The sequence below is a fragment of the Solanum lycopersicum genome, chromosome 11 (genome assembly GCF_036512215.1).
Source record: "Solanum lycopersicum chromosome 11, SLM_r2.1".
NCBI classification, from domain to species: Eukaryota; Viridiplantae; Streptophyta; class Magnoliopsida; order Solanales; family Solanaceae; genus Solanum; species Solanum lycopersicum.
Window position 1 is genome coordinate 60,822,270 of NC_090810.1, and position 21,083 is coordinate 60,843,352.

The 21,083-nt window shown below is 33.0% G+C and overlaps 5 protein-coding genes across 5 annotated transcripts; all 5 read right to left on the bottom strand.

The window, feature by feature from the left end:
- Positions 1-409: 409 nt before the first annotated feature.
- LOC101266599 (bi-functional coumaroyl CoA and feruloyl CoA ortho-hydroxylase F6H2-2-1) lies at positions 410-2,486 on the bottom strand. Its single transcript, XM_004251191.4, has 2 exons — positions 1,696-2,486; positions 410-1,055 (listed from the first exon to the last, which is right to left on the bottom strand). The coding sequence occupies exons 1-2, from the start codon at positions 2,193-2,195 to the stop codon at positions 482-484; spliced, it is 1,074 nt and encodes a 357-aa protein (XP_004251239.2). The 5' UTR covers positions 2,196-2,486; the 3' UTR covers positions 410-481.
- A 759-nt stretch (positions 2,487-3,245) lies between these two features.
- Positions 3,246-6,384, bottom strand: LOC101266903 (bi-functional coumaroyl CoA and feruloyl CoA ortho-hydroxylase F6H2-2-1-like). Its single transcript, XM_004251192.5, has 2 exons — positions 5,130-6,384; positions 3,246-3,918 (listed from the first exon to the last, which is right to left on the bottom strand). The coding sequence occupies exons 1-2, from the start codon at positions 5,627-5,629 to the stop codon at positions 3,345-3,347; spliced, it is 1,074 nt and encodes a 357-aa protein (XP_004251240.2). The 5' UTR covers positions 5,630-6,384; the 3' UTR covers positions 3,246-3,344.
- A 1,156-nt stretch (positions 6,385-7,540) lies between these two features.
- On the bottom strand, positions 7,541-9,889 carry LOC101262487 (feruloyl CoA ortho-hydroxylase F6H1-3-like). Its single transcript, XM_004251392.5, has 2 exons — positions 8,845-9,889; positions 7,541-8,235 (listed from the first exon to the last, which is right to left on the bottom strand). The coding sequence occupies exons 1-2, from the start codon at positions 9,342-9,344 to the stop codon at positions 7,662-7,664; spliced, it is 1,074 nt and encodes a 357-aa protein (XP_004251440.2). The 5' UTR covers positions 9,345-9,889; the 3' UTR covers positions 7,541-7,661.
- Positions 9,890-10,010: 121 nt separating this feature from the next.
- Positions 10,011-12,826, bottom strand: LOC101262780 (wall-associated receptor kinase 3-like). The gene is made up of 3 exons (XM_004251393.4): positions 11,774-12,826; positions 11,437-11,601; positions 10,011-11,367 (listed from the first exon to the last, which is right to left on the bottom strand). Exons 1-3 carry the CDS (start codon positions 12,678-12,680, stop codon positions 10,142-10,144), a joined length of 2,298 nt encoding a protein of 765 aa, XP_004251441.3. The 5' UTR covers positions 12,681-12,826; the 3' UTR covers positions 10,011-10,141.
- Positions 12,827-13,919: 1,093 nt separating this feature from the next.
- LOC101267198 (uncharacterized) lies at positions 13,920-18,482 on the bottom strand. Its single transcript, XM_004251193.5, has 6 exons — positions 18,159-18,482; positions 15,786-15,858; positions 15,545-15,638; positions 15,353-15,463; positions 15,196-15,253; positions 13,920-14,748 (listed from the first exon to the last, which is right to left on the bottom strand). Exons 1-6 carry the CDS (start codon positions 18,189-18,191, stop codon positions 14,188-14,190), a joined length of 930 nt encoding a protein of 309 aa, XP_004251241.2. The 5' UTR covers positions 18,192-18,482; the 3' UTR covers positions 13,920-14,187.
- Positions 18,483-21,083: the final 2,601 nt, after the last annotated feature.

The following is a 21,083-nucleotide window of genomic DNA, read 5'->3' on the forward strand; positions in this document are numbered from 1 at the left end:
ATATTTCGAACTTTAAACTTATAGTTAATAAATGTAGATTATTACTATATGTCATGATCTTTAGTTGTGATAGCGCCATTTAAGTAAGTATTGTTCTCATTCTTTATTCGATACACATTTTGAAATTAAAGGTGAATTCATTTTGAATTGCGAGATTTCTAGTTAATAATTGAGATACTAAGTTAGTGGTGTCAATGTTATTTGACCTTTTTTCTCATCTTATACCCCATTGGGACCATAGACAAACTTATTTCAAATTCGAAACTTTTGATTAATAAGTAATGCATAAGATAAGGTTATTATGAACAAAAAATAATATAAAAGGATTAAACTAGGAGTATTAAATCACAAGGAAGGCCAAGATAAAGGGAAAAAAAAAATAACATACACAATCACACCAGATTACTAGTTACATAAAATAATAGTTTTCGTCGTTACTATAATGGATGAATAATAAAGTAGAAAGTTGAAAATTAAAGCATCAAATTTTAGCAAAATCTAGTGATGCTTTACCAGAAGGCCTCTTACTAAAGAAATAATCCCAATAATCAGAAAATAAGACATGTTTGTACACTGGTTTTTCTCCATCTTTCAGCATTTGTGAGAATGGACCAATGACACTGTCAAGGCTAGGATTCACAAATAACGGTACAGATATTCGAGCTCTGCTTGAATCAACTGCTACACAATGCTCGATACTCTTGTATCGATCATTGCTCATGATCTGCAATGAGTCACCTATGTTAACTGCTAATGCGTCTTTGATTGGATTTACGTGGATCCAGTTATCGCCTTTAGTCCCTCGGACATATAGACCTCCCGTGTCATCCTGGAGGAGTAGAGTGATGCAGGACACGTCGCAGTGTCGACGACAACCAATGGTGATACTTGGATTTGGACATGGTGGATAGTAATTTATGTTGATAGCCATAGTTCCCATCAAGAGAGGTTCTAAAGATTCATCAATTTCATTGACATTGAGTCCCTTCAATAGCACCTCTAATAACTTTTTAGCAAGTGGTGTAGCCCACTTTTGATACTCCAAGACTTGATTCCTATAAATCAGTAACAAAGTTAGGAATTTCGCTAAAAAAATTCAAAATTTAATGGCAATGTCAAGAATTTTGCTAAAAAACATTCAAGATTTAATGTTAATGTAAGAAATTTCACGAAGAGTGTGCGATAATTTATTGTAAACAACTTTTTTACCTTGTAAAGACAAAAAATAAGATATGCCTACATCCTACCCTTTCCATACCCTACTTGTGTGAGATTATACTGAATATATTATCGTATGAATCGAAGATAATTTTTCACTAACATAAGCAATATAATTTTGACTTTAAGTTATATACACCATTATACAATTTAGAGATAATGGAAAAAAGTACCTTTGACATATCATGTTTTGTAAGTCTTCTATTCGAACCATCATCAACTAATTATCAAAACACATTTCTAAATAAATGAGTAAATTTCCATCAACGAAAATTTTTAAGCAATTAAGTTTCATACACTTTTTGGCGATTGTATTCAAACACTTGGTCTAGTCAGTTTCAAAGTGTGTTTTCATAAACATCTGGCCGTTCAAATATTGAACTCACGAAAAATGTAATACTTTAGGTATGCTTTTTTACTTACTTTAAGAACGCGTGACCTATAAATTACGTTGAATAGAAAACCCAAAAAAGTTACCTTGTTTGAGGAGGCCAAAGGTTGCTATCATTTTGTGGATTACAACCATGTTTTATACTATCCCTCCACTCTAAGACTTTCTCATCTTTATCACCAATAGCACTCCAATACAACAACACAGATTCATCAGCACCAGCATTTTCTTTGTAATACTTAGCTTTTTCTTCAGCTGGCAATTCAAAGAACTTGTGTCCTGCTTCTTTCAAATCTTCAAGAACTTTAATTGGGATCCCATGATTGATGATTTGAAAGAAACCCCATTTGCTTGCTGCTTCTTGAATCGATTTTTCAATGTTTAAATCATCAAAATTTGACAGATCAATTGTCGGGATTGATTCTTGATTGTCAATTTGGGATTTGTCTAGTCTTTGTTCTTCTGGTTGAATGCATTGATTCGGGATAATTTCAAGGCTTGTGTCTGCTATGCCTTTTAGTCCATTCGCTTTCTTGATTACAAAATCAAATATGTCATCATTTGGTTCAAATTTCGAAGAAGGCATTTGTGTTGAATATTGATAAGTGTATACTATTGAAAGAAGGAAATTTGGGGGTTTTTTTATAGTGGATTTGAGAGGGTGTGTGTGTGTCGGTGCCGGGGGGTGGGTTCATCATTAATCAGATGTTCTGTATTCGAATTTTTCTGAATACATAATCGTCTTTGTATATTAGGAGAGCATTTTACCTCTCAATATGAAACTTTCTGACGCGAATTCAAATTTATCTGAACTCAATATAAATATTAAAAATAAAACCATTCCTTCTAATAGTTCTTGAAATTGATTTTTTTGTTTGGTATTTTCAATTATTTTTATCTTTTTATTTTATATTTAATCGAACATCATCATCATAAAATAGTTATTTGGAAACTAGTGAGGTGGCTTCTTGATGTCCATATGCATGAATGATAAAATTTGTATATCATATCCATAATAATTATCAGTTTAAAATAGTATAATGTAATTTTATTTTTAAAAGTATTTACATAATATTCGATAAATTAAATTATGGAAAAATTATTGAACACGTGCTTTATATATGTGTCGATATAAATTTTTATAAATTCGATAGAATAATTAAAATTATTTGTTTATTACAATATTGTAGAATTGATTTTTCATGAGATGGCTTCTTTGTGTCCATATGGATGAATTGTGATTTGTTTAAATAACATCCATATCTTTGTTGTCGGTTGTCAATTGTCGTGAATGATGATTTTTTTTTAAAAAAAAAAATTATAACAATTTACAACTTAAAGTATTTTAAATATCAAAAAAACATTTAAATAATTATGTTAATTTCATTCGTGTCATATAAATTAAAACAAATAAAATAATATATATATATATATATATATATATATATATATATATATATATTATCAATAAAAATAGTACTATTGTAACACCCGTGATTTCAATATTATTTGTTGTCTTACATTACAGGCTAAGAGCCAAAGTGGAGAGTCCTCTTGTGTGTTGTTGTCTTCTATATAAAAAATAAATAAAAATATTAGCTAGCTATTTTGAGTTAATATAAGAAAAATTAAATAGTTAGTCTAAAAATATTTAGAATTACAAGTTACATAAAGTAACAGTTTTCGACATTACGATAACATATTTATAATACAAAAACATTAAAATACAAGAAATTTAAATTTTAGCAAAATCTAGTGATGCTTTACCGAAAGGCCTCTTAATGAAGCAATGATCCCAATAATCAGAGAACAAAATATGTTTGTACACTGGTTTTTCTCCATCTTTTAGCATTTGCGGGAAAGGACCAATGACACTGTCAAAACTAGGATTCACGAATAGCGGTACGGATATTCGAGCCCTGCTCGAATCAACCGCTACACAATGTTCGATACTCTTGTATCGATCATTGCTCATGATCTGCAATGAATCACCTATATTAACCGCTAAGGCACCTTTGATAGGATTTACATGGATCCAGTTATCGCCTTTAGTCCCTCGGACATATAGTCCTCCCGTGTCGTCCTGGAGAAGCAGAGTTATGCAGTCCATGTCGCAGTGTCTACGAAAACCAATGGCGACACTTGGATTTGGGCATGGTGGATAGTAGTTTACGTTTATAGACATAGTTCCCATCAAGAGAGGTTCTAAAGATTCATCAATTTCATTGACATTGAGACCCTTCAATAGCACCTCAAGCAATTTTTTAGCGAGTGGTTTAGCCCACTTTTGATACTCCAAAACTTGGTTCCTATACAGATCAATAACAAAGTTAGAAATTTTTCTAAGAGCATTCAGAGTTTAATGGGAAGGTTAAATTTTTTGCTAATAACTTTCAAGATTCAATGTCAAAGTCACAATTTTCACTAAGAATGTTTCGAGAGTCGAAAAAGAATTACCTTATGCTGCTATGCCAGAGGTAATATTTGTGCATATCCTGCCCTATCCATACTTGTGAGATTATATAGTATATGTAATCGTATAAAAGGTTACTTTTCTCCTACATATACAATATATTTTTGATTTAAGTTATAGACACCAATATAAAATCTTGATATAATGATCAGAGACACATTTGAAGTATCACGTTTTCACGATTTACCTATATGAAATACTATCAACTAAGTATCGAAACACACCTCCAAATTACTTTTCCATTTAGACAAAATTTTATAGTCAAATTAAGTTGTGACACACTTTTTGCCGGTTGTATTCAAACACTTGATCTAGTTAGTTTTGAAATCATTTTTGATAAATTGTTACAAATAGTTTAGAAACGCAAGCACCTTATAGTAAAGATATGAAACACGCAAGAAGTATTACTTGAAAATCCGTTACCTATAGATTACACAAAGTAGAAAACCCCAAAATGTTACCTTGTTTAAAGTATCATGTTTTGACGAGTTTATTATATGGACTATCATCAACTAATTGTCCAAATACGCCTCAAAATTACTTTGCTATTTGGATGAAATTTTATGAGTAAATTAAGTTGTGACGCGCTTTTTGACTATTGACTATTGTATTCAAGCACTTAATCTAGTTAGTTTTGAAATATGTTTTGATAAAAACTTGATGATTGTTCAGAAACACAAACACCTTATAGTAAATAAATGATACCCGCAAAAAGTAATACTTGAAAATCCATGACCTATAGATTACACATAGTACAAAACCACAAAAAGTTACCTTGTTTGAAGTGTCACGTTTTAACGAGTTTCTTAAATGGATTATCATCAACTAATTATCGAAACACACCTCAAAATTACTTTGCCATTTGTAATATTAAGTTGTGATACACCTACTGACGGTTGTATACAAACACTTGATCTAGTCAGTTTTTAAATATGTTTTGATAAGTAATTAGAGATAGTTTAAAAATACGAACACCTTGCAAAAGGTAATACTACTTGAAAACCAGTAACTTATAGATTACACATAGTAGAAAACCCGAAAAGTTACCTTGTTTGAGGAGGCCAATGATTGCTATCATTTTGTGGATTACAACCATGTCTTAAACTATCCCTCCACTCCAAAACTTTCTCATTTTTCTCACCAATAGCACTCCAAAACAGCAACGCGGAGTCACCTACACTAACTTTTTCTTTGTGATACTTAACTTTTTCTTCAGCTGGCAATTCAAAGAAGTTATGTGCTGCATCCTTCAAGTCTTCAAGAACTTCGATTGGGATTCCGTGATTGATGATTTGAAAGAAACCCCACTTGCTTGCTGCTTCTTGAATTGATTTTTCGATACTTAAATCATCAAAATTTGTTAAATCGATTGTGGGGATTGATTCTTGATTGTCAATTTGAGATTTGTCTAGTCGTTGTTCTTTTGGTTGAATGCATTGATTTGGGATAATCGCAAGGCTTGTGTCTACTAGGCCTTTAAGTCCATTTGCTTTCTTGATTACAAAATCAAGTATGTCATCATTTGGTTTAAATTTTAAAGAAGACATCTGTGTTGAATCTTGATGAGTGTGTAGTAATGTTTGAAGGAAAATTTGGGGTTTGAGAGGATGTGTATAGGGGGGAGGGGCTATGAAATGATGAAAGATTGAATCATTACTTTATCATCGATGAATTATGATAAAGCGGTAAATATTTTTTTTATTTTAATTAGTTGTTTTGGATTTAAATTTTTGAATGTAGAGTCGTCTTTGTTAAAAATATTTTACATTATGAGACTTTTTGGTGCGAATTCAAATCTAACTGAATTCGGTATGAATATTGAACCTCTGATGATAAAAAAACCAGTCCTTCTTCTATTATTGGTTGGCTATGAAATAATGGAATATTGAATCATTCCTTCGTCTAGAATGATTTTATTATTTATCAAATGTCTTGAGTTTAAATTTTTCTTGATTACAATATTGTTTTTATAATAGACTGTTTTACTTCTCAATACACGATTTTTCAGTAGAAATTCAATTTTAATTTGACCTAATATGAATATCGAATGATTAGAAAAAATCATTCCTTTTTTATTATTATTTCAAGGGAGTTAGGTGGGGTGCGTAAGGGCTAGTATTGATAGTTGAAAATAAAATTAATAATTTATATTGATTTTTAAAATATTTTTACTATATAATCATTTTTATTAGGGAGCATTTTACCTTTCAATATAAGACTTTCGGATGCGAATTTAAATTTAATTGAACTCTATAGAAATATTTTTTTGAAAATCATTCCTTCTAATAATACTTTGATTTTTTATTTAGTATTTCAATTTTTTTTTTGTTTTTATGTTTAATCAAACATCATCATCTTAAAATAGTTATTTGGAAATTGGTGAGGTGGCTTCTTAATGTCCATATGCATGAATGATGAAATTTAATTTGTATATTATATATTCATAACAATTATCAGTTAAAAATTGTATAATTCAAATAAAATTATGAAAAAGTGACTACTGTTTATTTTTTCCCCTTTAATTATAGGCTTCAATTATTATATAAAAAATCTTGCTTTATCATTTCTTTTTTATGATATTTGAAAGCATTATAATTGTTCTGTCCCCTCCCTCTCCGGGGCGGAGCCATCTTGATACAAGGGGTTTATGCGGATTTTTTTCAACAAAAAATTATATTATTTATATATGGTTAAAATTTTATCGTATGTATATATACTAAATGTCGAACCTCCTTCGACTATTCCGTGTATCTATTTCTACGAATTTTGAATCCCCTTATTGAAAATTCTGACTTCACCACTGCTTCACCAAACAGCAAACACCCCACCCCACCTTGACACAAAGTTTGAGGCGCAAATCCCGAGGTAGGGCATAACTAGTATTGGCATTTTGCAATAATGTTTTACCTCTGTGTTGAACACATGTGTTGTACGTGTATTTATATAATTTTTTTATAAATTCATTAGAATAATTAAAATTATTTATTTATTCTATTATTTCAAGGGAGTGGGTGTGGAGGGTATATGAATGATAGATTAAAAGCCTAAATAAAATTCTTGAATTGATTTTTTATTTAGTGTTTTAATTTTTCATCTTCATTTATGTATAATCAAGGGGATAGATTTGGAATTTAATAGGAGGGTAAATTTGTCATTCAACAATTTATCACCTTATGTTGTCAAGTAGTGGCACATGTATTTCTATTCCTTACAGCTCTACAATGACAATTTGGATACTATTTGATTTGATTTTTTGTCGATGTTATTTATCGATGATAATGAAGCGGGATAGATTTAAGGCTATGCGGGATGAGGTGAATTTTAGGTTATGCGGAGTTGGTGGAATACGAAGTGGATTGATGTGAATTTTATTTGGTAAAATTGATTTATTTTTTGGAGATATGAACAAACGTCAAATAAAAAATAAAACAAGATTTCTAAATGATTAGAACAAAACAAAATAACGACATAATTATACCAACTCAATGGTTATGTAAACCACACTATTTGTCATTACATAATAACAAATTTGAAAATATAATAAGATTTAAATAACAAGAAAATTTGTAGATTAAAACATCAAATTTTAGCAAAATCTAGTGATGCTTTACCAGAAGGCCTCTTAGTGAAATAATGATCCCAATAATCAGAGTATAAAACATGTTTGTATACTAATTTTTCTCCATCTTTTAGCATTTGTGGGAATGGACCGATGACACTGTCAGGACTGGGATTCAAAAATAGCGGTACAGATATTCGACCCCTGTTAGAATCAACTGATACACAATGCTCGATACTTTTGTATCGATCGTTGCTCATGATTTGCAACGAGTTACCTATGTTAACCGCTAAGGCACCTTTGATAGGATTTACGTGGATCCAGTTATCGCCTTTAGTCCTTCGGACATATAGGCCTCCTGTGTCGTCCTGGAGGAGCAGAGTGATGCAGGACACGTCGCAGTGTCGACGAATACCAATGGCGATACTTGGATTTGGGCATGGTGGATAGTAGTTTATGTTGATAGCCTTAGTTCCCATCAAGAGAGGTTCTAATGATTCATCGATTTCATTGACATCGAGACCCTTCAATAACACCTCAAGCAATTTTTTAGCAAGTGGTGTAGCCCACTTTTGATACTCCAAGACTTGGTTCCTATAAATCAGTGACAAAGTCATGAATTTTGTTAAGACCGTTCAAAATTTCATAGCAAGGTCAAGAATAATAATGTCCAATATTTAATGTTAAAGTCATAAATTTCACTAAGAGTATTTCGAGAGTACTGAAAACAATTTTTTCACCCCGCGAAGAAAGAGGTAAAATATACGTATATCCTAACCTCTCCATACTCTACTTTTGAGATTATACTAAATATGTAATTTTAAAAAAATAACTTTTCTCCTACATATGCAATGTAATGTTAATTTAAGTTATAAGAACCTTTATAAAATCTCGAGATAATGATACTTCATGTTTTTTCCATTCCGAAGTGGACTATCATCAACTAATTATCGAAACACACCTCAAAATTACTTTTTCATTTCGATCAAATTTATGGACAATAAAGTTGTGATGCACCTTTTGACTATGGAATTCAAACACTTAGATCTAGTTAATCTTGAAAAGTGTTTTGATAAGCATTTAGTGATAGTTCAGAAACGCAAACACCTTATACTCAAAGACATGAAACTCTCAAAAAATAATACATAAAAACCCGTGACCAATAGATTACACAGTGTATAGAAAACTCCGAAAAAAAACTACCTTGTTTGAGAAGGCCAAAGATTGCTATCATTTTGTGGATTACATCCATGTCTTATAGTATCCCTCCACTCCAAGACTTTCTCATCTTTCTCACCAATAGCACTCCAAAACATCAACACAGATTCACCAGCGCTATAGCTTTCTGTACTATACTTAACTTTTTCTTCAGCTGGCAATTCAAAGAACTTGTGTCCTGCTTCCTTTAAATCATCAAGAACTTCGATTGGGATGCCATGATTGATGATTTGAAAGAAACCCCACTTGCTTGCTGCTTCTTGAATCGATTTTTCAACACTTAAATCATCAAAATTTGATAAATCAATTGTGGGGATTGATTCTTGATTATCAATTTGAGATTTGTCTAGTCTTTGTTCTTTTGGTTGAATGCATTGACTTGGTATAACTTCAAGGTTTGTATCTACTAGGCCTTTTAGTCCATTTGCTTTCTTGATTACAAAATCAAGTATGTCATCATTTGGTTCAAATTTCGATAAAGACATTTTTATTGAATCTTGATAAGTGTGTACTAGTGGAAAATAGAAATTTGAGGTTGTTTTAATGGTGTGTATATAGGGGCGTATGAAATAATGGAAGATTGAATCATTCCTTCATCTGGTAACGAGGGATCATGGTAAAGTGGTAAAACATTTTAAATTTTTAATCAAATTTCTCGAATTCAGATTTCTTTAGATACAGTATTATTTTCATTAGAGATTGTTTTACTTCTCAATGTAAGACTTTTTTGACGCAAGTTTAAACTCAATATAAATAACACGTATCAAATGATTTTAAAAAAAAAATCATTCCTTCTATTATTTGAAGAGAGTGGGGGTGGGGTATGTAGATGATATATTGTTGACCTAAACAAAAAATTCTTGAATTGATTTTTTTATTTAATATTTCAAATTTTTGTCATAAAATATATGGATGAATTGTGGTTTGTAGAGTAACATCTACATATTTTTTGTCAGTTGTTATGAATGATGAAATTTATATATTGTATAGACATAAACATTATCAATAAAAATAGTAAAATTTAATTTTCTATTTACTTTTAATAGTATAACTTTTATAGCTATAAATTGATATTCTGCAACATATCGGCACAGTTTTTTTTTAAGGCGTTGAAATGAGTTGAGCTAGTAAATAAACGAACCAATGACTAGTTCAAACATGGACGGATTAGACGGATCATATTTTCGTGAATGAATTTTGACACATTTAGTTAAAAGGAAACACTACATTCTGCAACATACAAGTTAGAACACAAAAATGCAGGGTTTACACAAGTAATCGATCACCGGGGACTATGAATTTGTAACATCATACGACTATCCAAGCTCTGTTGTCCAGAGAATTCTCCGTTAGACATGAAGTTCGTGTTCATATTGATCGCGTAAAGGTCCAGTGTTTGTTCTGTTATTAGTCCAATACTCTCCTCATCTTGACATTGTTGAGTTTTAGACCATGGATGTTTTGTGAACTTCCTTAGTCCTTCTAGCTCCATCGCTACTTCTTTCATCGTAGGCCTTTCTTCACTCGTTAACCTTAGACATCTCTTCGCGAGCTCAGCAACACCTTGACATTGCTCAAAACTTCCTTCTCGTAGCACACGTGTCTCAAGTACTTGAAACAATCGATTTTCCTTAATAGACCTAACGAAAAATGCAGCTAGGTTTCTCTCTTTTTCGGATGCTGTAGTATCTAGTGGCATTCGCCCTGTTAAGAGCTCTGCAAGAACCACACCAAAACTATAAACATCGCTCTTTTCAGTTAATTGACTTGTGTGGAAGTATTCGGGATCTAAGTAACCCAAAGTTCCTTGAACCAATGTAGTCACTTGAGTTTGATCCAATGACACTAATCTAGAAGCCCCGAAATCTGATATTTTCGCTGTGTAATTCTCATCGAGTAGAATGTTTGTAGACTTCACATCTCGATGAATTACAGGTGTAGAAGCTGCAGAATGAAGATACGCGAGTGCACCAGCAGCTTCAGATGCTATTCTTAATCGATTTTCCCATGAAAACCAACGCGTTTGATCTCCACCATCATGAATATGATAGTAGAGTGTACCTTTTGAAATGTATTCATAGACTAGTAGAGGTACTTCAGACTCCAAACAACACCCCAAGAGTTTCACCACGTTTCGATGATTGACTTCAGAGAGAATGATCACTTCATTGATGAACAATTCTATTTGGCTGACGTCCATTGTTCTCGATTTTTTAATAGCAACTACACGTTTGTCCGGAAGGACACCTTTGTAAACGGTACCATAACCACCTCGGCCTAGGATACGATCCTCAGCATAGTTGTTGGTTGATTTTTCGAGTTCTGCTGCTGTAAAGATCTTAGCTGCATACTGCATACCACCTTCATTTGATCGGAGTTTCTGCTTTAGCATCAATCCACCATTCTTCTGAAAAAACGTTTCCCTGAGTCGTATGAGTCGTCTTCTTTTGATGCCTAAGTATATCCAAGTTGCACTGATGACCAAAGCCAGAAAGCCAAAGCACAAACCTGCAATGAAAGTTCAACTTAGTTTTCATTTTACGTGAAGGTGTTTGACTGGACACAAAGTAGACGTACCGAGTGATAGTTGAAGGATAGGTGACTTAGAGTTCTTAGGGATGCAACCGTGGCCGTCCTTTTTTCCATCACCAATCTGACCATGTGGACAAGTGCAGCTGTAACCTCCAGGAAAGTTATTGCATATCCCATCACAAGGATTCTCGTTCTCGCATTCATTTACATCTGTCAATTAATCAAACATCAGATGGTAAAGACGTTGTTTCTGATAGACCCCCGAACACAGTAAACCAACACATATAACATCATTGAAACACAGTAACTTTGGCTGAAACCTTACTAAAGCAACAATTTCAAACTCGAACACAAAAAGTTCAAATCATGAATTGAGTCTTACCTATGCAACCTGGACTGATATAAGGGTTCCCCTGGTATCCCGGTTTGCAGCTGCAACGATAACCTCCGAGGCCTGTCTTAGAATCTACACAAACACTATTTTCTCCACAAGCATAATCTGCTGATTTCTTAGCAACAGTGCAACTATCATTGCCAATAATCCAATCAATCACCACAGGTACTTCCTCTATAACCTTGTTCCTGAAAGTCGAATTTGACAAATCCGAGCTCTTGAAAATGAACTTATCAGGCTCACCAAGAAACGCGTAGCCACAAGGGTTAAAAGAAGACACATTCGTATGGTTATTCAAACTCCTTGTTAGACTCACAAAACTCTTCAAACCTGTTGGGATTGAAGTCTGGCAACATCCGATCCCCGAGCAATATCCATCAATTATATCCTCTTTTTTCGAGCATAGTGAAATGCATCCACTAGTAAAGTTCCTCCCTTCATAGCCGAGAATGAGAGCTAAGTCATCGCAGCCAACTACCATCAAACTATTGAGATCAGAGAAGGAGAAAGATGTCGATCCCAAGCTAAAGTTAATCGAGTCATCATTGATCAACGCCCCTGCTTGATCATAACACCTACTCCCAACGTTGTTCTTAACAAGTATATGATCATCTAGGATATCAACCACTTCAATATCTTTGCCAGAAAGAAAAGCCTTTGGAGGATTGAACGAAACGTTGCAAGTGATATCGAATGAAGGATCAATCGAGCAGCCTGTTCCATTACCAATACCAAAAGGAAATGGAACAGTTAAGCTCCCACATTTGCTATCACAGCCAGGTTTGGTTATAGTAGTAGCATTAGCAATTGATTTTTCTGTGAATTGTAACGACGAAACTGAAAACAAGCTATATATTAGTATCATCAAGTGGAGTAAAGCCATGTTAAGAAGCATTTTTTGATTGAAACAGAACGATACACGTTACACGTTACACAACGATTTTGAATCAGAAGAGAGATTTCAAGAAACGACAGACAAGTTTCAATCAAACAAAGAACTTAGATATTGGTTAATGCACAAAGTTTCAGTATTTATAGAGAGGGAATTGACTAGTTAAGAAAATGGAATAAGTCATCAATATTTGTTTTTTGGTCAAATTTGAAAGTGTTTTAGAAATGCTCAAACTTTTACCTAGTATACATAGTTGAACTATTCAACTATATTTGATACTTTCATACTAATAGTCCTCATACTTCTCTTGTTGGAAGTTTCTAAAACAAAATTCGACGATCGTAGTGTTCAGCTTTCACGCATCTCAACTAATTTTACGAAATATTTGTCACCTTTCATCAGCAACAAATATCAGATAACTCTATCCACCAAAGATAGAACAAATACAAGAGCGACGCTATAACAAATAAAGGATTTAATAGCAATAATATAATACTTGTATTCAAGTAAAGTCAAACTTTGGACAATATTTTGGTTGTTATATGATCACTATCATGGTCATTGCAAATAAAAGTTATTAAAAAATATTACATTTGTTTTTCATTTGGTTTTTCATTTGGTGTTCAGTATCAATTATTAAAAATATATTGTTTTATTACTAAAAAATATTTAGCAGCTATATATTCAAATATTTTGATTAAATTGGGTGAGATATTTAGTGGCTATATATTCATTATCAATTATTAAATAAAAACATGTTTGTCCATTCAGATGTTGTTGAAAAAAATAATTTAATATTCAAATCTTAATATAAAACTTTAATTCAGATAACGAAACAAATGATGCTTCTAATAAGTTAACCACTTGAAATATAGAAAGCATCTCATTTATTAATATGCATTAGCCAGAATAAGTCATAAAACGACATACTAGTTCTGTTTGAAGTTGATACGTATAATTAAAAGAGATAATATAATTATGTGATTAACATTTTACAAAACAAACGCTTGAGAACACGCACAAAGCTTAGTCAATAAAGAGTATCCAAGTTTTTAATAAAAGATATGTCTAAGAATGTAAATTAGCAAATTCTGACACACCTTGTATTATTGTATTTTGTTTAAATAAATACAAATATGGATAGATTGTTCATTCTCCATATTACATAATGTCACGCCTCAACAATTTGAATAATAAATCAACAGGAAGAGCAAAGTACAGGTACCTAAGTCACAACTAATGTAACCTCCAACCTAGAATATATATTTCTGAATTAGAAGTTAGAAATTGTACATGTTTTTCCTAAGATGTTTGTTGATGAACAATACACAAGACTATAAATACAGGTACCTAAGTCACAACTAAAATAAAAACCTGAGCTTCAATCACAATGATGCTCTTTTTCCTTTTACATTTGAACTAAAATTCCTAAAAAAAAAAGACTAGAAGAACAAGCCTGTCTACTTGTATGTGAGTTGTAACTGCTCTAAACACATTAGAATAACGATACCTATCCTTCTTCGTCGTAATCTTCCTCTTCCTCGTCTAACCCTTGGTTTAAGTTGGCCAATTGAATTGGATCGATAGCCATCTTTTCCATCTCGGACAGGGACCATCCAGGTATTTCCTCGTGCTTCAATTCATCAGGCGCTGGAGCTGGTGCTGGTGCTGGTGCTGGTGTTGCTGTTGGTGTTGGTGTTGGTGTTGGTGTTGGTGTTGCCATTGATGATAAAGGGACTTCAGATGGCATTGGTGTGGACTCCACACTCTCGTTTAAGTCTATGTTGAGATCGAAGTTTCTAGCAGGGGCGACGACTTCTGGGGAGCATTTAGCAGCTGAAATGTTCTTTGAATCTACTGCTGATTCTGCTACATAGTCTACCATTCTTTCATCATTTTGTTTTTGGTTCTCATCATCCTTTTGATGTGAAACATCAGCAGCAGCGTCTTCCAGTTTCTCACTGTGAGCATGGTAGTCACCTTTCTCTACTGCTCGTGAACCTCTTCCACGGCCTCTACCCCTACCCCTACCTCGTCCTCTTCCAGTACCACTGTTGTTTGCAGTCTCATTCTGTGATTTCAACAAAAAAAGGCACTATTATACAGGAAGCACAAATACATAGAAGAAATCAGATTACATACAACGTTTGATGTAAACAGTTCGTGACGAACTAATACACTATTATCAAACACAGCGAGAGTTCAAAAAGAATAAATCAAACTTGCCCTGGTATCAGTGATGCAACAGTTACGAATTTTGATCTGTCTCAGTGATACAATAGTTTCTGAAATTTGCTTTGTATCGGTGATACAATACTTTGCTCATTATTAGATACAAAAATTCTTTCCATATCTTATAGTACATCACTGATACAGAGTGAATTTCACAAACACTCTCTGCATTTGATAATTATCCAAAGTACCGCTACATTTAGTAATTATGCCTCAAACTATCCCTATTTCTGAAATTTTAATCAAGTTTAAACAAAACATTATCAAAAAGGAATAATCTCCATACCGCATGATTCCTTTTGGTATCATCATCACTGTCATGATCATCTTCTTCAGCAACTTTCCTGAATCAGCAAACAGTCGGTCGTTAATGATACAAATTCACTGCCCCGAAACCATCACAGGCAAGAAAAAAAAAATCAAAGTAAGTAGAATTTTCTAACCTCCTTTTGGTGGCCGATTCAGCACCAGCATCTGACCCGCCTAGATCAGGAACCCGACTCACTACATCCTTCAGGAAATCAAACACATTAAAGCTCTGGATACAATGTTTCCTGTGAAGTAGAGGAACCAAGTTAGCTGATTAGCAGACAACTAATACTACGTGTAATATCATAACAGTAAATTAAACTTACAAATGGAAAGAATTCATTGTTTTTGCTCCTTTCTTGAGGGTAATCTCATATGTACGGTCACAAAGATCTTGCAGAAAGAGTTCAAGAGCTTTTGCTGAATATAACGTTGACAAACACGATTTAGGATAAACGAAATGAACCACACAAAGATACCAAGAAGTAAGGGAATGAAAACAGGTAAACAGATCTTAAATCAGTTGAACCAAATGCAAAAAGAAATTCATTGAAATAAAGGACTTACAGACTAAAAGGGGAACAGCCATCGCTATCTTCCCCACATCCTCATCAGCTTGCATAATCTTTTTAATCCGAGCCTGCAAACAAATGACAATGGTATTAGAACAGTTAAAATCTTCGATTCAGCAACTTAATCAACGGAGACGATAACTTCATGTAACAATAGTCAATGAGACTAAGCAATTTCATTTCCGTCCGGATGTTAACATACATAACTTCTAAAAGCAATGTCAAGATCTAAATTTCAAATTCCAATCACCATAATTCTTACCTTGAATCAAACATCAGAATGACATACTGTTAAACCATGAAATATACAGACTAGCAGACCGCACTAAATTACAGGCAATCCACAAAAAAACGCCAAATACACATTTGTGCATGCACGCCCATTTCCCACAATTAATTTGTTTTAGTATTGGGGAGAGGTCAAGCATTGTCTAGTTTCCCATATCACTATTATTAACATCTCTCCTACAATCTTGTTTTTCGATTTTATTATCACTTGTTGTTTCCAATGTTCAGTTATCGTATTATTTGTTTTTGGATTATTGCTATTGGCTTTGTCTCATTATTTTTGGCATCGTTCTTCACTACTCTATGTCCTTTTCATTCTGATTTTGATATGCTTTACAAGGTAAAAGTAAGGTTACATACACACCACCCTCACGGACTCAACTTGTGGGACTAAGCTAAGTATGTTGTTGCAACTACCAGTTCTAAATTCACGCATACCAACTTAACAAATACCCTCTCCAACCAGGTAAGTTCAACTCTTTACAAGCACCCTTAATTAGAAACTTGCTTTAAAATTAAATCAAAACATCAGACTTTCTCCGTGGAACAAAGCTATTTAAATCAACTGCCTATGTGAATGCTAGTCATAGAACTACTTTTACAACATGTTCTTGCTCTGTCTAGGGTAGAACTAATTTTACAATTTGTACTTACTTTTCCCCAAATTGCCTCTATAACTTCTCAAAGGTAGGGGGAAAGGTCTGCATACACTATACCTTCCCTAAACTCAACTTGTGGGATTGAACTGGGTTCGTTATTGTTATTGTTATTGTTGTTACTTACCTCTGCCCAGAAAAGAATACTACTTTTTGCAACTTCAAAGAACTGTTTTTGCTCTCAACAAATAAATAGAAGGTTGAAAAAAATGCGGGCAAAGATATGGTCCAGTAACTATAACAAACAACTTATTATATGTTCAAAACATACCACGGAGGACTGACAGCTTAGGCAAGATCAGATTTCTTCGTCTACTGTTAAGACCTAACCGCTGGATTTTCAAGAGAAAAAAATCCATACTTAGTGTACCTCAACTCCAAGAAACAAGAAAACATGAGTTCTCTTTTCTTCTTTCTGCTTTCATTTGTCAGACACCTCATCTAGTACTCAACCTTAACCTTTTTAATATCTAAACCAAACTAAGCAAATACACAGAGTAACATTAAAACAAGGCAACTCCTACGAGCCAACCAAGAAGTCATACTCGAGCTCCACCTTTTCAACCAACAATAAAATGGTAGATATCCAAACACATTTTTTTCTTTCTTTAGTGAGGCACCTCATCTAGTACTCAACCTATTTTAACATCCAACCAAACTAAGCAAATACACATTAACATGAAAACAAGGCAACTCCCAGGATCCAAATAAGAAGTCTCAATAGTTGACACACAAACTCAGCTATACTAGAACCTTACAAATTAGACATTCATTCAATTGCTTTTACAACTTATATCACCAAGACATCAAAGATCAAAGCTTTATCCACCACCACCACCACCCCCACCACCACCCCACAAAAAAACTCTTACAATCTAAAAAGATCCAAAGTTTCAAACTTACAAGCAACAAATAAATAGTAGACATCCAAACCCAGCCATACCTTGAAACTTAAGAATTCGATTATTCTATTCATTCAATAGCATTACAACTATCACCAAAACATCAAAGCTCAAATCTTTATTCCCACAAAAACAGAACTAACAGCTCCAAACTTTGAAATTTACAAGAACACCTAAAAACCTATATTTTTAATCAAAACCAGGAACACCCCAGGGAAAAGAAAACCCCATTCATACATTTAACCTTACAAATTTAACAGTTCTACTCATTCAATAGCCTTATAACTTACCACCAAATCATCAAAGCTCAAAGCTTTATACCACAAAAAGCTCAAAACTGTTTAATAAACCAAAACCAAGAAAACCTCAGTCACTTTTTTTCAATTCAACAACCAAAAAAGGGATAAAAAAACACCCATATATAACATAGAAAATCAAGAACACCCAACAGACGAATACATACACCAAAACATCAAAAACCCAAATTCAAAAAGTGAATAGGAAGGGGAAAGTGAAACTTACAGCAGGAAATCTGGTATCCAGCCTCTTCCTCATAGCTTCCAACAAATCAAAAACCCCAAATTACTCAAACCCTAGATTTATCACACTCTTTTTTGCCCCTTTTTCACCTATAACCCGTGTATCTTCCTATATATATCTATATATATAAATACACAAAAAAAAACTTATGAATTTCCCAAGAACCCAAAAATTCAAAACCAAAAAAATATTTAAAAAAATTACCCAGACTCAGAAAAATTCTCAAAATCCTTACGCCTTCTTCGGAAAAAAATATAATATTAAAAATAAAAATTAAAAAAAAATTCTTAGCGGGATTCGTTATTCTCGGAGCATCTAAGCTATTAACCAATAATATTCTTCCACGTATGATTGACTGAAACTTGTTTTGCAATGATTGGTGTAAGGAAAGAGGTGTAAGTAAACATGCGATGTATGGAATAATTATCACCTTTCTTTTTGTCGTTTTGTGGTTTTTTAAATTTTATTTTTGATTTTTTAATAAATAAAAATGGTGTTTGACTGGTCTCCAAGGTATTTTTATGGCCGGTTTTTACTAGATCCATTGTTTACTTTTATGTGTCGAAAGATTCATCGCTCGTGGATTCGATTAAATTTAAATTTATGATACTTAATATTTGATCAAAAAATTACCAGCGGATTGATTGAATAGTATGTTATCTTTTTTTTTAATTTTTTTCATATTCAATTTCAGTATTAAAGAAAGACATATAGTATAATATTATAGATAGAGAATATATGTTTAGGCATTTAGCTAGAGTTGTCAAATTGAGTTTGACCCGTTCAGTCGATCAAACCTAATCTTTGAACTAAGTTGGGTTGGGCTTAATTTTTTTGTTTATTTAGAAACGAGGCTTTTTAGCCCAGTCTATTTGACCCGCTAGCCTCGTAAGCCCAACTCACAAGCCTTTAAGGCCAGTCAATGGGCTATGAATGTTAAAATATTATATTTAGGATAAATGATAAAAACCACACCTTTAAAATAGTAAGAATATCTGTAATGCATCCCCAACTCATTACAGAGATTCTTATAAAAAAAATTTCAGATAAACCATTTTGGGCGCCATAAGTCGTCAATGTCCATGGGTTAACACACACGATTAAATCATAAAAATCACGTAATTTATATAAGTTGTCCCTAAATGCAAAAATATGTCTTAAAATAGAGAGACTACATGTAATGCTTCCAACTCATAACGAAGGTCCTCATAAAGTTTTTTCAAGAAAAAATATTTGGCTCTATAAGGCACCAATATTCATAGGCTAACACAGACAAAAAATCAAAACATCGCGTAATTCCTAGAAGTTGGCCCCAAATGCAAAAAGATGCCTTCAAAAATGGTGAGGCTATACGTAACACTTTCCTCAACTCATTACAAAGGTCTACATAATGTTCTTCCAGAAAAGCTTTTGGGCGCCATAAGACGCAATATCCATGGACTACCACACACAAAAAATCAAGAAAGCCACATAATTTTTAAAAGTTGGTCCCTAAATTCAAAAATATGCCTTAAGAAATGTGAGATTTTGCGTAATGCTTCCCCAACTCATTGCGAAAATCTTCATAAAATTTTCTCAAAAAAACCTTTTATGCGCCAATGTCCATTTTAATAAAAAAAGTCGTATAATTTTAAAAATTTGGCATCTAAGTGCGAAAATATGCCTTAAAAGGTGAGGCTCTAATGCTTCCCCAACTCTCTATGAAGATTCTCGTAAAGTTTTCCAGAAAAACCTTCCAAGCGCCATAAGGCACCAATATCAATGGACTAACACAAACAGTAAACTATGAAAGACGCTTAATTCCTAAAAGGTTGCCCCTAAATGCAAAAACATGTCTCATAAACAAGTGAGACTTCACGTAATACTTCCATAACTCATTACAAAGGTCCTCATAAAGTTTTTTCAGGAAAAAACTCTCTGGCGCCATTATCCATAGGCTAACAAACATGATAAATCAAGAAAGTCTCATAATTTCTAAAAGTTGGCCCCTAAATGCATATATATATATATATATGTGTGTGTGTGTGTGTGTGTATATATATATATATATATATATGCCTTAAAAATGGTGAGAGTGTTTGTAATGCTCCACTAACTCAATGCGGAGATCCTCATAAAGTTATTTCAAAAAAAAACTTTCGAGCGCCATAAGACACCAATAATCATTAGTTAACACACACGAAAAAATACGAATGTTGCGTAATTCCTAAAAGTCGGGCCTTAAATGCAAAAACATGTTTTAAAAATGGTGGAATTATATGCAATGCTCCCTAACTCATCATGGACGTCCTCATAACGTTTTTTAAGAAAAAACCTTCTAAGCACCGTAAGGCGCCAATATCCATGGGTTAACACGTGCAAAAATAAAATAAAAGTCGTGTAATTCCTAAAAGTTGTCCTTGAATATAAAAAATATGACTAAAATAGTGAGACTATACATTATGTCTCCCCGACTCATTGAAGAGGTCCTATAAAGGTTTTTTTCAAAAAAATCCTTTTATGCGCTATAAGGTGTCAATATTCATGGGCAAACACACACTAAAAATAAAAAAAAATCATGTAATTCTAAAAGTTGGCTCCTAAATACAAAAATATGCTTTAAAAATTATCAGACTACATGTAATGCCCCCTAATTCATTATTGAGGACCTCATAAAAAAATTTTTCTTTCAGAAAAACCTTCTAGTCTCCCTAAGGCATCAAAATCCACGGGCTAAACATATATGAAAAAACAAAAAAACATGTAATTCTTGAAGTCGTCCCCCTAAATGCAATATAAATAGTGAGACTATATGTAGTGCTCCCCAACTTATTACGGAGATCCTCATAAAGTATTTTTCGAAAAACCTTCTATGCTCCATAATGTGTCAATATCAATTAGCAAACACACACGAAAAACTAAGAAAAA